Genomic DNA, 17,707 nt, shown 5'->3' with positions numbered 1-17,707 from the left:
CAGATACATAATGCCTTTTGTGGTTGACTCCAGCAGTAATTACAATTTTTAAATAGACAGAGTGTCACCAAGGTCAGACATTCTGTGATTTTTCTTCCCCGCCATCTTTGATTACAGACTGTCGTCTGCTTTAAATAACAGGCTTTGAAATGAAAAATGTCCATTTCTTTTTTTTCCCTGCTTTTTTTTAACACTGATGGCTTGAAATTTACTATTATTATTCCAAATGTTCTTTAGCAGGCCTGTCTTCAGAATTGCAAAGGACCTCCATATGCCTCATTGTGGTTGCTTCACTGCCATAATTACTGAAAATGTACACTGATGGTGCTTTTGTTTAGTTTCAAAGGGGCCGTTCACACAATTTCATCATTCTATATTTTGTGACATTTACGTCAAGACCATATCTTTTGCCATAAAGCCATACTTTTTTGTTTTGCACTTTTGTCATTAAAGAGATTTTAGTCTATACTGCTGTGATGGGGTAATATTTGTTCACTGAATTTCCTCTTAAACATGTAATGTCAGTTCTGCTTTGAAATATTGCATTTAATATGAAGATATTATTTTCCTTCTGATGTATATTTGGCTGCAGGCTGCAGTTAACAATACCGTATGTGAAGTAACTGAGGGTATTGCATATATAGTTCACTGTGTTCCTTCCCTCAGGACTCATGTTCAATGCACCTCAGTATCACTTCTCTGTAGATCACCCAGATGCATGAGTAATGAGCACCAACGACCCCGACTCACTTCTTCTCCCGGTTTCCCATATTTTCCCCCATATATTCTCCCAGGCAAACGGTGGCTGGCAGGATGCTACAACCCCCTCATCAGTGACTTCACCCACAGAAGGACCCGGAAGCGTTCACTCTGACACCTCCAACTGATCCCTCCAACCGCCACACCACTACAGCCTCCATAATAGCCTCATGACCCACCCAACCCCCAACCCCATCAGGACTGGAGCTGACATTTGTAGTTACAGGGGCAGGAGACATCTGGGGGTGGGGTAGGAACTGGGGATGACATTATCGCCGTTTACGGACAAATCGTCACTTCTTTTTTCTACCCAGACCATCACTGCGACCACCACGCCATCAGCAGCCTGCATAGGGAGCTCACGTTCCACATCATTACTGTCTGTACAGTTTCCACACAATGTCCACGTTGCCTCTTTGTATTTCTCATACAGTATGTGACTCCGTAGGGACACGATTAGCAGTATATCGGCCATATTCACACAGCGGCAATTTTGTTCTGACTTCATACTTGGGGAGGGGTGGGGACCCTTCCCTGAGTATAAGTATGAAGAAGTATGGCCACCATGGGAATGTGCTCAATTGGGCCTGTGTCTTGTAAATTTAAATACTCTCACACTACCTCTATGGAAAATAACAAACAAACGATAACAAAAGGAAAATCATTTGAGAGTCACTTCTTTTCTCTTTTTTCACTTTTGTAATTACTGAAATTTATACTACCACCCAGTTTTATTTCTGTAACAAAACCCTTTTATTTTTACTGCCATGCCCACAGGTTTCCATTTGACTGTTGTGCCAAAGTTCAACCCTGGAGGTGAATTTTGATATTGTTACATTATTCATGTTTCTTGTTATGACTACTACTCACTCCGTTGTTTTATTTTTTTCACGTACTATGGGAGGTAACATTTCATGTTTGCTATGTTCCAACCATGTTAGTCTACTCTCTTTGTATATCTGAAATGGTTCTCACCTTACTTTGTATTCAAATCTTCAGTAACTCGTAAGACAGTTTTTTTCATTTTAATTTTTTCGCCAGCATAGTATGTTTTATACTCACATACAATACAGAAACACAGAGTAACATTATTTATGCAGTAGAAAAATACATCATTTAACATGTTTTGAAGGAGTTTGATAAGGATCAATTCCTTTCTCTTGAGGTATTGTTGTGTCCTTAGTATTCACTGACAATTGACTCAAGCAAGTTTGAAAAATTGACCTGAAACACTTAATCAATGATTACATTGGCAGCAATTATGACTCATCGATATGTATTAAAGCACAATAACGTCTAATGATCACATTCAATGGGTAACGTTTGTATTATGTCATTGTCATAGTGAGAATAGTGAGTACAGATAAAGAGAATCTAGATTATAACGATAGTATTCATTTATGGAACAAATAGGGTACATCATCACTCAAATCAGTGTACATCACTATAGCCAAATACTGCTGGTAACCAAAACCACTTGTGGGCAAAACAAATTGATATCTTTATCTTTCTTAATTCTTCTTAATTTTAAGGTGCTATGTTGTGGGGATTTAACCACTTAAACCCTATATACTAAGGTCCGCTCCTTTTTTCCCTCAACACCAAATCTCTTCATTGAAAATAGCTGATCAACAAGCTCATAAAGCGTCGCAACCTGTGAGCTTGTAGATCTGCTGTTTTCACTCCATGTGTTACCCCAGCATAAGGACGCTAGGGTTCATGTTTACCCCAGCATAAGGACGCTAGGGTTCAAGTGGCTAATACACTGCATATCTTTGTTCTGTGAATAATGTCCACTTTTCATTTGGTTTCCAAAATGCCAACAACACATAACAAAACACAGCATTCATAACTTACACAACCAACCCAAAATGTGAAATTAGATTTGTGACCTTTGTTGTATGTACAGTATAGTATTTGGTCCAACATGTATACATTACAAGTAGTACTCTTGAGATATTCAGCATATATACCATACTTTGATACCAAAAAAAAAGGCAGACATTTTCATTCTCTACTTTGGGATCAGCTTTATCAGCTTTTCTTTTCTCGTTTTGTAGAATTTTATTACCTAAGGTACTAGTATGTCAAAAATGCTTTAGTACTCAAAACAAAAAAACAAAACAAAAATGCAGTCAAAATACAGTAGTCTTTATATAAATTAAATTGAAACAAGTACCCTGATGGCACACAGATGATGTTTGGATATATTTTTATGTCCTCATGTTGTGAATAATTCACTTTTTTGTTGTTGTGCTTTACTTTGCTTTTCTTTCACTTGGTTACAGGACTGTTTTTCATAATATGTGAATTAGCCCAAGAATGCTCTATATGTAGATATGCACCTTTCTTGTTTTGCTTATTTTTATTTTATTGGGCAGTATCCTTTTTATTTTATTTTATATGCTGCAGCATAGTGTTTTGTCAAACGAGCAGATTGAGGTCACCAGACACTTGTGAGGCAGTTCCTCTGTTTACTTTGTACTTTTACACTCAAGCCTGCCTCCAAAATGGCTACTGTCTCGACGAAGGTGACGTGAAAAGTCAGTGTTAACACTGTCCTGTGATATTTTTCTTTCTAGCTTGAGTAAATCCTTACAACGAAATGAGATCCAATCCTAACTGACCTCTCAGAGAGACATGTCGAGTTCACCACAGACTGAAAAAAACAGTGGTTCTTTTTCTTTTTTTACAGTGCTTTTATAATAGGCTCCAGCATACAGTATATTAACATAATAAGCAATTCTGTGAAATTCTGATCATTCAGAAAGGCTTTCTTGGTTCACCAGCGCAGCATTTAAGTCGAGGAATGAGTGCCATGAAGGTGATATACACTATACAGTGTCTCAATGGTTTAAACCAGTCCATTGAAATGAGAGCGTTGGCCACGCACCACGCCAGGATTCTTTCTATCCCTCTCAAAAATGCTTAACTCTACTTTTCACATTGCCTGTCAAATATTATTAAAGCTTCATGTAATGATGCTTTTAGTTTTTGAATATAAAAGTAAAAGGAACATAAAAAAGAGAAGAGAAACAGAACAATTTGTAAAACATGAAATGTTTTCTTTGTTGCATGTCTTTTGTTCTTCAATGAAATAACGTACTGCAGTGTTTTGAATGTTAATTCTTTTTTTATAAGGATTTCAGAGTGAAATCGTGGAGCCTTTTTCCAGGACAGATTTTAACTTTTAAGATCTCTGCCTATGTAAAAAGGTATCGAATGAGAAACTATTGTCTTTTTAATTCCAACTCAAAACATGTTTTCTGTGGAGAAAAATAGCTGGTGTAGGTTTTATGGTCTCTTAATTTGTACTGGCAATGCATATTCCAAATAAATAGTTTCTTTTGTTGCATACATTTTGCTTTTGTCGTTTTTAATCTTGTCTCAAAGTCAACAATTCATTAACATCAAGAGGTGTGGTTTCTCTTTCAGACTAGGGACAGGGTCATAAGTCACTGTAGGACACAAATCTGCAGATTGTAGTCCTGACAGCACATCACCCCAGCGGATAACGTTGTACATCACACTTCCAAACGTGCTACACCATCTGAGGCATTTTCTCACTGCTAACACTGCGTCAAAGAGCTGGATCTGCTTAGGGTGTGAAGGGGGACATTTTCACAACTTTCTAAAGTGAGTGAAAGCTCCCTGCTTACGGCAGCCAGACACACTACCCCCCCAACCACCCCACTCCATCTCTGCACCCACCGTTCCCTCAAGGCACCGTTAATGTGCGTTCCCTGGAAGAGGGTGGAATATACACTTATCTCTCTCTTCCAGATAAATAATGCACCCAGCCTGTCTGTATGTGCCCTCCAATTCATCCATCCCCCCTTCCCCCCATACTGGGAGGTACGTCAACTTTTTGGATTAGAAAGGGTGGTCCCAAAAGTGTCACAGCATACAAATCACATAGCGTGACCGAGGCTGTGGGAGTGACATATGCAAACATGATCAAATATAATTACATGGGGATGGCTCCTTGTTTGTATCAAAGGGTTCCTTTAATTCACTGTGAGAGAATGAAACTACTGTACACGCTAATTTATTCATAATATGAATAAAGATTAAAACATTAAATTCCCTTTAACGTTAAATTCGTTAAAGGGAGCATATTATGCTGAACCAATAAGGCAGTGAAATTGATATTTAGTAATTAATGACACTGAAAAGTTTGAAATCCCCTCACAGTACGCCTGCCCTACATTACTTTAATGTGCTTTATTACTTGTACTATGTACTCTACGTCAGTATGTGGTTTCTGTCTTCTTGCACAATTTCACATTTTCACTCTTCATCTAAATTCTAGATAAAGGTTAAGTATTTCATTCTGACTTGCACCTTCCATGCTTCTGTGTCACGGAACCTGTCGGTACTTTGGAAGCGCAAGATTTAGGGTTCAAGATCACCATCGGTCACTGTCCAATCTACAGGCACAAGACCTGTGTCAGTGGTTTCACTGGTTTGTAAGTGCAAGGTTTGGGGTTCAAGCCTGCCCTTTGGCACACTTTAAACACTAGCATGACTGAAGTAAAATGTGACAGAAGTAGCATGTGCTTAAATTCACATTTACAAAATGTTTCAGATGTCAAACATTTCTGAGATGATGGAATGATGGTCATGGAAGGGATCGAATCTTCTGAAAGCTTCATGGGCAAAGATAATCAACGATTTTCAGAATTTCATTATATGCTTTATATTATGTAGCATGTGACATGTCAAAGTCAAACTAGGGGGTTAGGTTTGACCGTGTCTGTGACCCTAGTCTTCATGTCTTTGTTGAAAACTGTGCAGTCTGGACTGACAGAAAGTGCCTGTAAGTCACTGAAAAACTAGGGGGTTTTCATGATTCTGAATCCACTTGCCCAAATGTGCCCAAAATGTGCTGACCTCATCACATTTGTGATGACGGCTATGGCTGTTTTAAGCCCAAGGAGTGTTTTTTGTGCAAAACTAATGCTTGGAATGGATCCAGAATCATGAAAACTGGAGGTTATGCAATAACTGTGGTTATATAAGTAATACAAGTGAGCATTTTGCCCTATGGGAGCATATCTCCATATGCGATCAAACAGAAAACATCTTTATACACTCGGCCACGCCCATACGGGACCATAAACAAACCACTAGGCCACTGGCCTATAGTGGAGTCAAAGGCTCCGACCCGACGGTCTCAGCCCTATGTAAGGAGCCAACAGACCTAGGCTGCCTTATATACTCCAGGCTTAACTGTTTCAGGCCCAATCCCACTAGTTAGCCTGACCCCCTGGGTACTAGAGAACTACGCTCTACAGCAACTTGTAGGACTGCATGAGCCACTGATGGCTCCGTGACATCCAAGTTGTAAAACCTAGCAAAGGTCGAAGATGACGACCAGTTCACCGCCGTACACACATCCTGCACCAAAATACCCATATAAAGTGCCCAGGATGCCGCTACACCTCGGGTAGAGTGCGCCCTCAAACCCAAAGGTGGCAAAACGCCTTTACTGGAATAGGCCAGCTGAATGGCCTCCACAATCCACTGGGACAGCCTGATCTTCGTAGCAGGCTTCCCTCTGGCCTTCGTTCCCAGGCCACAAACAACTGGTTCCCTTTCCTGAAGGGAGCTGTCCTGGCCATGTACACCCGTATAGCCCTGACTGGGCAAAGCGAGTGTAACCTCTCATCCCCTGCAGACTAAAAAGTCCACTGGCACAATGGTGGCATTGGAGTTCTTAGGGACAAAGGCTGGGTTAGGTTTGACCGTGTCTGTGACCCTAGTCTTCATGTCTTCGTTGAAAACTGTGCAGTCTGGACTGACAGAAAGTGCCTGTAAGTCACTGACTTAGAGCCACCAACAAAATGGCTTTCAAAGACAGGGCCTTCAAACCCAATGTCTCCAATGGTTCGAACGGGGTCTCTGAAAGAGCCTCCAGAACCAAGGACAGGTCCCATGGTGGGACCAAATACCGCGGGTCACTGGGCGGATTTTCCGCACGCCCCTCATAAACCGCCTTATGAGGGCGTCCTCACTCAGCACCTTATTCTCAATGCCAATGTGGCATGCCGATATGGCGGCTAGGTTCACCTTCAGTGAGGACAGGGATCTGCCCTTATCCAGGAGTTCCTGTAGAAAGGTCAGGACCTCGATTTTCTTTCAAATAAAAATTAAGGACCAAGATTCAAACCCTCAACCTTCAGCTTGTGAAGCCTCTCCTTTTCTAGCATCTATAGACATAGGCTTTGTTTATGCTAGCGCCACCATATAGCCTGTTTAACAAGACTGAAGCTTCCTGAAGCAGTTCAGTTCACTTCAGTGGAGTGGGCGGGGTCTATAGTGTGGAAACACCACCACACTTGTCACACTAATGAGATGTTCAAGGTGGTTGAAGGAGGTGACAGGTCAAAAGATAGAAATCCATAGCAAACACCTACAGATGCACCCTCTGATGATGAGGGTTCATTATGACAAAACTGAGATTTAGTATTACAAGTTAAGTACCGGTATACATCATTATTTTCTCTTACTAGAAAAAATAGACACAAAAAAGCTCCTATGTTTGGTAGTAAAAAGAGTGAAATAAACAACTTAGAATGGAACTTTACACCTCATGGACATTGAGTGGAGTAGTCTGTGTTGTTAGGAAGTGGAAACTGCTCATGCAGTCACAAGTGTGTGACAGTTTGAAAGAGAAGTTAATTCATTTTCATAAACAAACTGCTTGGTCTTGAGCGGTGCCTATCACTCCAATGAGTGACTGAGTGTGTATGTCTGTCTGTCTGTATGTTTGTAGTACGACCCATTGACCCCTGCAGTGAGTGAGTGAGTGAGTGAGTGAAATAAACAAACATAAAGGTAGAATAAATATACAGACACAATGTTTTGTTTGGGGTGTCACAGCACCAAATCCTTGTATGAAACTTCATTCTTAACTGTTTACTAGCCATGGTTCACATGACGCTTGTACTTCACAAGCGTCATGTTGGCGCAACTGCAGCCAGTTTTACGCGATCGCTACATTTACAAAGCGAACGTGTACATGAACATTCAGATTTCAAATATAAAGTACTCACCATGTTGTGTGACGTGGCATGATGTCACAAGGCATAATGGACTGACAACCATATATGGAGGCGCGTGATGTCACGAGGCGTAATGGACTGACAACCATATATGGAGGCGTGTGATGTCACGAGGCGTAATGGACTGGCAACCATATATGGAGGCGCGTGATGTCACGAGGCGCAATGGACTGACAACCATATATGGAGGCGCGTGATGTCACGAGGCGTAATGGACTGACAACCATATATGGAGGACCTGACTGACGGATGGACGGACAGGTTTTGCAGTAATCTGTGACCTACGTTGCAATAACACTGGACATACATATGCATAATGTGCATCAGCCATATCAATGCCTGCCAAGACAGCAGTCATACATGAGGCGATACATGCCTGGGGGAATGGTTATTGAAGCACACTCAGAGACATTGCAAGGTTTGAGGTCTGGGGGGCACAAGATAATGGAGCGCCTTTGTTTTAACCAAGCAGCTCACTCAAGGGAAACCCTTCTTCATGGTTTCTGCTGTGCAATGGCGATGACCCTCCTAAAATAAGATGTCTTGTAGCTGGACACAAATTATTGTTTGCCGAGACAATCCAAAGGAAAGGTTCCAACTTGGATGCACAGAAAGGGGCCCCATAAGCAGGGACTGTGGATGTGTTCCACTTAGCGGTGCAGATTTCAGATTTGGAAGCAGGTCAACTTAGCTCTTGTGTGGAAGTGTTATTGGAGTGCTTGAGTTTTTTACATTGCCTATGCCACCCACAGATCTTTAATGAATTCCTCTGATCCCCAAGTTTCATAAAGGAGACATTTGAAGACGATTTCACAGATCAGTGTGCGTCATCAAAGGCTTTCAAGTCATTTAAACCGTGCAGCATTTGAATTAGAATCTGCAATATACTGCCCATTTGGGGTGTGGGAGTTTATGGAGTTGTACACTGTTGCTTTATGCTTGCCTAAAGCCTCTTTAATGAGCCAGACATGAACCTTATCATGTACTTCAAAAATAGGGGGAGGGGGTATCCCTTTAGAATTGTGCCAAAAGCTATGAAAAATCTAAGCAAAACAAAGTTATCTCCCCGCCACATGAATCAGAAAATGAGCAAGAAATGCTAAATATTTTGCACTGATGATCAAGGACATCTGGATGCACTCCTATTGCAATCACTTACTGGCAGAACAAAGCTGTTATCATTCATGTCGGTGTCATTACTTTGCCCTAGCTTGTTTTTCAACTCTTCAAGAAAGAATGATATACTTTTTTTCCCTCTCTTTATCACTTATACTGTGTCCCACATATGTTGTTGATATACAATTTGGAACAGATTGTGCTGTCATACTGATATGATGATCTCTGTACAGAGTCTGTAGTGTAGAATATATATAACCAAAATACTGTACAAATGTGTGATTGTGGATGTACTCACACACACACACACACACACACACACACACACACACACACACACACACACACACACACACACACACACACACACACACACACACACACACACACACACACACACACACACACACACACACACACACGATACTTAATATTGCTTACTAACAGGATACTTAATATTGCTTACTATAACAGAATTATGGAATGTTATTGCTCTCTACAATTAAAACTCAGATCCACATGGGAACTGTGTGAGTCCAATGTGGATCTCAGACTTCCTGTGGCAAACATTTTTCTATTCTATTACGTCAGTAATCTATGACGTAGCCTACCGTATCTATGACATATAACTCAAACTTTTGGCAAGGTTTCAGTTCAAGTACTTATGTGGTCTACAGTGTGCACAAGAAATGTAACACTAATCGGTCCAGTGGTTTGCAATATTAATCTAGACACACAAACAGATGGCTAGACTCCTGCAGAGTGACACTGTAAAAATAGTAACATTCAAGTAATTATGTACTTGGCAGAATCTAAATCGCCTTCTGTAACAGGTCTAAATGGGTTACGGTCAGAATAAAGCCTGGGATACATTCTTATTAACAATGCGAAAAATACTATTGTATGAGATCTGCTGAAGCTCAGGGTTAAACCAACACGTAACTACATGAACCCTAGCCAGTGTCCCTATTCTGAGCATGTCATAATTGGCAAACATTCAGCAGCAATAGGCGATCATTCAACGAAAAATAGCACCTCCACAAGCCTAACCCTTAGCCCTTTTAGATTGACTATTTTTGATTAAGAGATTTGGTGCAGAGGGAAAAAAGGAGGGCATATAGACCACTGGGAGACCCTGCACAATAAAATATATAGGATTAAGTGGTTAATGTAAGCGGTTTGCAGACTGGGAATGGAAATCTTATATAAGCTATATTCTGTTTTTATTCATCTGCTTGGCCTAACAACCCTGTACTTGCAGATGTGAGGAAATTCTTTCAACTTTCTTCAAAATGGAGACAAAGATACAACCAGGTGCTAAAATGGCTTGGACAATGGCTTGGAAAAGAGAAATTGGACTGTGCCATCATCGTCTGTCCATTACAATGATTCAATAGCATTTCTAAATACGAAAAATCTAGCACAGGGGTGGATAGACCTCATTTAAAGACTAATTTAATGTACAGTATACTGTGTGTGTGTGCGCATGCATGTGAAATATTCAGCAAGGGAATTTGATTTTCACATACTGTACTTTTTGTAAAGTGCAAATTGAATGTTAGTTGAGGTCCAACCAACTTGAAGCCCACTTCATTAACACTCCCAGTCTCTCTTCGCTCCTCTGAGACAAGAAAAGATGTGTAATAACCCACCTAACATCCCCAGAAGATAATTGCTTTGTTGGAGACCTTGACGCCTTTCACTTTTTGGGACAGAAACCACACTGTAGCTTTCATGCTTCTGAGGTTTTGCATGGCAGTACATTGTCCATTACACCTCGTTCATCTGTGGACACAGTCTGACCTTGTGCAGCTTTGAGCTGTCTCAGCAGAGGCTCCTACTACAGCGGCTGACACAGCGAGACGTCCGCCTGTTCGGGGACAGAGGGTGTATGTAGGTCAGCCCATCGGGCTGCATCCTGTGACAGCACAGTGGTCATTGTGCTTTGCCGCCATGGCTCAGCGGGACAGGGATTGGAGTGGACAGACCACGAGCATGGAGAGGCCCTCACACGTCAGCATGAACTTCCTCATTTCCTCCCTTTAAACACTGTGACATTATCAGGCCAGACAGAGCAACGTCCACACATATTACTCTCACCTTTGTTTCACCATACATAATGGGCAAAATGTAAGCACGGTGTGTGGGCTGCGAGGGCACTCGCAACACGTAATAAAAATGATATCATGGTGCACATTGCAGCACTTAAATATAGCAGGGCTGGTTGTTTAATGGCAAACATTATCTTCCTCAAAACTACTGCTGTAAATAATGAATTACTGGTAGACTAGCTTTTCCTGGGCCAACACAGGAAATTAAGCAAATTAAGTGAATAGTAAAATAACTATTACTGTTCTCTTTATTTACAATTAATTTATGTAAAAAATCAGTTGACTCACTCATGTTGGGCATAACCTTTATTTTCTTGAGAACATCCACAAAAAAGGAATGGCACCATAATCGACATATGAAGGTGGCCTCAAGGATGAGGTATTTGTAGGCACACCCAGAAGTTACTACCACCATAGGTTCATAACGCATATTTCAAATGAACATTCACATTGGAGTTTGGACAAATTAAGTAAATAAGCTCTATACCAAACAAAGGCTTCCCATATTAACCCATTTTGTTCAACAAGATTATCTCCACAGAAGTCAATACACTTGGAGTAATTGTCTGTTTTGAAGATAAATAAATGGTAACAAATAGTACCAAGTTTGAAAAAGTGTACATGAGTGTAATTTATGACGTATAAGAGAACATTTAGATCCAACTGTATGTTAACCTTATTTTCTAAGTTGAAAAAATAAAAAATACATTTTGGTGAGTCAAACTCTCTCCTGGGTGCTAGGACTACAAACTGTAGCAAACCATAAAATGCAAATATATTCATATCTCGTCTAAATACGCTATTTTACACATATTTGTTTGTCTAAGTGTCACAGTTCTTGGGTACAAATGCCATTTATGATCACAATGGTATGCTGCCATCAAGTGGATAACTTGTGAAAGTACATAGAGGCTCAGAAATGACACGAAATATCAGAAAATAGTTCTTTAAACCATATAATTATTTGGGGACATTATAAATCCTGCAGTATGCCATGGAATAAACATGGAAAACAAATTCAATGTCAAAGTGATCACCTCTAGACGTTATTCTTCATAAATAGAATACAAGACGTCTGTCTACAAGATGTTCTGTGCCGAAAGTAGCTGATCTATTGTACATTGCCTATTTTCGGTGGAGGGCCGGCCCTATGACTAAGTAGAATTCAGGCTTTATGGTGATGTATATGAATTTTGCCATCATTTTAAGTCAACGGGTAAAGAGAACATAGGAGTACAAGGCATAACCTCATCGGTTGTAAGGATGCATTGAACCTGACGCTGATTTGATGTTTGTCTTGATGCTGCTCGGCATTTTTCCTGCAAAAGGTGAAATGCATATCAGTTGAAAGCAGAAATGTTACCCGCATGTGCTTCTGGTGGGTACAATAAACCATAAATCTCATCTTGGTTATGGGAAATCAAATCACTAACAAAGTCTTGATCAATAAACTGAAGTACCACACTAGCATTAGTATTATTTATAAAGCAATATTTTATGATTCATCTTATTCTTTTTTGGGGCAATGATTGTGACTGTTATGTTTTTAGTTAGTACACCACACACTTACACATTATTTATTTTGCACAAGATACAAGTATTACACTTTACAGCAGCTAGATGGCATAAGTGCTTTTGGTAGTGGTACCAAGTACCATATCTTGAAAACAAATTTGCTGACTGCTGACTATGGTAGTACTGCATTAATTTGACAAAATCTCAAAGCAATGCCAATATGCCCTGCATAACAGATTTTTTATTGATTGTTTGGGGAATTAATAAACAAACATGCATGATTGCAAAATGTCTGGGTTCAACTTATCAATTTGATATTAAACATTTATACTGCTGAGCATTCAAGAGGATAATGCATGACCCAAAGGCGATCATGGTCTGAGAAAAATCTTTGCTAGTATTACAAGTTTCACTTTGATTAGCATAGTTGATACCTTTTAAGTTTTATAAGTTGAAGTATAATGTGTCCCTCCTTGACAGGATATGCGTATTTTCTTTTAATTGACATATTGCATTGTGTCACTGCAATATCAATCAGATCTGAATCTTTCACCCAAAAGTTGTTCTTTCTTACCTGGCTGTCCTTGCTGTTGTGGTGCCACAGACCCACCCATTCCTGCTTGTTGACCTGAACCACCACCAATAGTGACTTGCTGTAAGGTTGGACCTCCACCAATCATAGGCCCTTGTCCTGGATGTCCAGGGGCCACTGGCCCGGGAGGTCTGCATTTGGAAAGACCCTTTCCAAAGGCGACCGCACCGACCAAGGCATTGGTATCAGCAGGGTTAAAAGATGGCTTGTTTTGCCGTATTGCTGTAAAAAAGGACATCTATTCTCATTAAACTGATAATTGCATCATGTGTAACAAAAGGATTTTCATAGAAAAAATATTCCAGGCGTACCAGCACTTTCTGAATCCCTGTCATCACGAGGATTGTTAAGCTTCTCCAGCAGATTGGAACACAACTTGTTTAATGTCTGGATCTGTTTCTGTTGAAGAAAAAACAAACATGTAAGGTACACAGTAACACCCTGAGTGTTCATTTAACAGTTTACTCTGGATATGACTGCATTCTTCATTTCTACAATGAGCAAACGACATGACAATTAGGGCTGTCCAATTAACCAAAAGTTTATGCGTGTGTACACGAATGCACATTACATTTTAATACTTTTATAATAGAATAAATTGATTAACAACTTAACCATCAAGTTTATACTTTGTTGAACAATGGTGGCGTGCAAAAATAGCAGATCTATATAGCTATTTTCTTTTTTAATGATAGTTCATTAATCGTAATTGCAGGCAAAAGTTGAAGTCATCATGTGTATACTGTACCTGTGCTACCTCTGGCCCAATACGTGCAGCCTCCGCTGCAAGCTGCTTCTCTTGTTCCTCCACCTCTGGATCAGGCTTGGTACGCAGGTGGTCTGGTACGATCTCATGGCTGAACACAGGTACACGCTGCTCTGTCAGTTTCTGTGCATGCATCGGGACAGTGAGCTTACGAATAGGCAAATTGCAAAAGATTAGGCAACGATGCTGACATTATTCCTGAGATACTCACTGCCAGTTCTTCATCTCGATCTGGAGACAGTAGAAGAGGAATTATAACTTGATTGCGAAACGATGGAGTCTTATCGTTCTTCAGCAGTTTGTTGATGGTGTTCAGCTGACCAGAGACCAGAGCGAAGTTGTCCAAGACGGACGGCCTGTTTTTTTAATGACAAACACACATTAGACAGGACTGTTCAGAATCAGGACGTTGTTGGCATCACTGACGTCAACAGCTTTATGAAAATGACCTTGGAATGAATTAATGTAACGTAATGATCCTGATAAGCCATTTACCATGTCAGCCGCTCAAATTCATTTTCCAGCTTGTATATAAAATTGTGCAGTGCACTTTTGAGATGTGCAACACGAGAGATGAGTGACTCCACCGACGCCTCAAGTTGCTTTTCCTCTCGTTGCTGTGGAATAATGAGTTTAATGAGTAACATTCTCATAAACTGTCACATTACACCTGGGTAAAACTGAATTCATTCTATTTGGAGATTTTGGGATGAGTGGGGAGTCAATGGAGGGTATTGCAACTCTAGATTCATCCCATTATAAAAATAAATCTAGAGTTGCAAATTGCGGCTATTAACAAGAGTACTCTAGCAGCTAGCTGAAGCCATCAATGTCATTTTGACTATACCTCATGGTTCTGTTCTCAACGTCACTCAAATTAAAACAAACTTAAAAGGAATAGCCTATTACTAGGCCTCACACCCAGGACTCATCTAATACCAGCTAAAAAAAGAAAAACAGGTGCGCTTCCTCTGGAAACTGCCCTTTGTTTAAGGCAGTGGGTGCCCAACTTTGAACATAACTTAACTCATGAACCAACTAAATGGAAAAAGTGGCACTTCAAAATAAAATATGTAAGACTGGCTCAGATGCAATTTCTCATGTTTATTTGAGAACGCTGACGCGTTTCGGCAGTAGCCTTCTTCAGAGCAGACTAAAAAGTCAGAGTGTATCAAAACACTTTTTTTAAATTTAAAACTACGGACCTACGGGGGTTTTAAACACAGGCAGTAACGTAGGGACACGCAGCTAGCCAGTCGCCGCTCGGGAGGCAGTACAATGGGAAGTCAATAAGGAAGTCGAGGAAGAGAGAGAAGTTCAGCGAAGCAAAATTTTAAAAATAAAGATTAAAAATACTTAACGGCAACTCCGATTAGCGCTCTTTCGCACACGTTTCTGTTGTCTCCTAAAGCTGTGTTATGCATCTTTGAAACATCTCACCAACACTCAAGCGACGGCGCAGGTCTCCGTGAACAGAGAGTAGGTAAATCTGCGTCCTATGGAGAGTGGAATAAGCCACGAGGGACCCTAGGCTACCGCCGTCCAAAATTCAGAAAAAGTAACCGAAGGTCCGAAATTGCTAGGCGCAAGCCGACCTGAGAAGTGGGGCAGCCGGGTAAGCACCTTAGATTTTGCATTTGTACATGTTGAGAGGTCCGGGATGAAGAACCATGGGTAATGAGACCTACAGCTGGTGGTCACCCCACCACCGAAAATCCAGACTATGAATGAGCCTTTAGGCTAGGGCTACTTTAGCCCCTTTCGGAACCGTGGTTTACCGTTTCTGAATTTTGGACGTCGGTCCCTCAGTACTTATTCCACTCTCCATGGGAGACAGATGTACATACCCTCCGTTCATGCCGTGCTGCGCTTCGCTTGAGTGTTGGTGAGATGTTTCAAAGATGCACAAAGCTGCTATAGGAGACAACGGAAACGTGGGAAAAATCATTAAGCTGATGCCGTTAAGTATTTTTAATCTTTTTTTTAAAGTTTTGGCTGCTCTGAAATTCTCTCTTCCTCACTTCCCATGTCCCGACCTCCCACGACACAACAGCATTATAAACATCCTGCATGTACGCAGTCGGCCAATCAGAGGCAGTAACTAGGACGCACAGCTAGCCAGTCTCGGTGCGGGAGGCGGTACAATAAGAAAGTCAAGGAAGTGATGAAGAGAGAATTTCAGAGCAGTCAAAACTTCAAAAAGAGATTAAAAATACTTTGGCGCTTAATGCGATTTCTCCCACGTTTCCGTTGTCTCCTATAGCCGCTTTATGCATCTTTGAAACATCTCACCAACACTCAAGCGGAGCGCAGCACGGCGTGAACGGAGGGTATGTACATCTGTCTCCCATCATCCCAACACAATTTTAAGGGATAAAACGTCATTTTACTTTCAATTCAAAGTCTTGCCTGTATTTTTGTATACCGTATGTTGTGTGAGGGTGCGGCTTGAAGGGGGCGTGGCTACCCCCCCCCCCCCCCCCCCCCAATCTCATGAATTCTGACACTCCAATGTTGACAGCCCTGCCGAGTCCCATGGAGAGTGGAATAAGTACTGAGGGACCCTGGGGTACCGACGTCCAAAATTCAGAAACGGTAAACCAGGGTTCCGAAAGGGGCTAGGGCTACTTTGAAGTTTGAACACCTTTGAGTTACCGAATATTAGTGCTGTAGTAAATCTGAAATAACGACCACGAAAATGTTCTTATGGGGGTCCCGCTGGCATCAACTATTTTAGCCCCCCCCCCTTCACTGTATATGGTTTTTTTCTCCCTTGTTGTGATGATTTCCTGTTTTTTTTGTTATATAGAAGTGTATATTTGTACGTCTCTACATGTTCTGATGAATTGAAAATGGTGGACCCTATTGTAAACAAGTGTAATGCTTTATGGTGTCGTCCACAGTTAACAGTTTTTGTATTGAGTTGTGCTTGAAATGTACTGTAATTCTGCAAACTGTTAATAAATACTTAAGTCCTTGGAATTAAAATGTTGAGAATCTCTTAAGAATCTCTCTGACTACACCTGAAGATAGCTATGCTATGCTAGCTAGTTAGCGCAAAACACCGTAAATAACTCATGCTACTTAAAACATGAATATGCACAATAAGCAAGTATACAAGTACATAAAAAGCTACATGAGTAATGGGGGTAAATTACCTGCATTTTGTTGAGAGTTTAAGCAAATAAACGAGTAGATGCGTGGAACAACACGAGCACTCGATTTTTAATGTCCAACTATCCTCTTGTTTTCTTCTGCTGTTGTATTTCCGGGCAACCAAGACGCGCTATGGCGTATTGTTGCCTCTCACCGTTGGTGTTAGGTACTGCCAGAGCCATAGAGACTTTTATTAGATGGATCTGGGTATTACAAAACATTGTCGAATCCTTGCTGTATTTTACAAATAAAGGCTCTTCTTGGTAAAATAACTATGATTTTTTGATTACTGTGGTCAGTAAGTAAAGTAGTGAATGCATCACCAGAGAAATCAGTTTCAAGAAAAACATTGCCCTCAAATATGTCAATGGAAATCAAATCTACACAGTCACAAGTAACAGATACAATATGTAATTCCAGTATTCTGGGCCTCATAGTCATGTACTGGACACGTACATGATGCAAAACTACAGCAGGAGAAAGGGTTCAGACAAGATCAGGGCATGCTAGTAGGCCTACAATTAATTACAGCTAGGTCTCATAATAATTCCCTGTTCCACTCTATCCCTCAGTTGGATCACAGATATTCTCAAGTCAATAGTTCAAGTAAAGGCAATTATAACGA

The 17,707-nt window shown here is 40.7% G+C and overlaps 2 protein-coding genes across 4 annotated transcripts in view; one reads left to right on the top strand and one right to left on the bottom strand.

The window, feature by feature from the left end:
• The window catches only part of pbx1b (pre-B-cell leukemia homeobox 1b), a 61,161-nt gene extending 57,045 nt beyond the window's left edge, over positions 1–4,116 (top strand). For all 3 annotated transcript variants that reach the window (XM_079506485.1, XM_079506486.1, XM_079506484.1), the window contains one exon: positions 795–4,116. In XM_079506485.1, coding sequence (XP_079362611.1) covers positions 795–874 — 80 coding nt within the window. In that variant the 3' untranslated portion in view covers positions 875–4,116. The remainder of the gene's footprint in view (positions 1–794) is intronic.
• Positions 4,117–11,344: 7,228 nt separating this feature from the next.
• med8 (mediator complex subunit 8) lies at positions 11,345–17,230 on the bottom strand. The gene is made up of 7 exons (XM_079505055.1): positions 17,085–17,230; positions 14,422–14,543; positions 14,138–14,282; positions 13,909–14,049; positions 13,472–13,559; positions 13,143–13,382; positions 11,345–12,372 (listed from the first exon to the last, which is right to left on the bottom strand). The coding sequence occupies exons 1-7, from the start codon at positions 17,088–17,090 to the stop codon at positions 12,302–12,304; spliced, it is 813 nt and encodes a 270-aa protein (XP_079361181.1). The 5' UTR covers positions 17,091–17,230; the 3' UTR covers positions 11,345–12,301.
• Between the last annotated feature and the right edge of the window lie 477 nt (positions 17,231–17,707).

This window comes from Electrona antarctica (genome assembly GCF_951216825.1).
Source record: "Electrona antarctica genome assembly, chromosome: 7".
Lineage (NCBI taxonomy): Eukaryota > Metazoa > Chordata > Actinopteri > Myctophiformes > Myctophidae > Electrona > Electrona antarctica.
The sequence above is the reverse complement of the archived record's forward strand: the minus strand, read 5'-3'. Positions and strand labels throughout refer to the sequence as shown.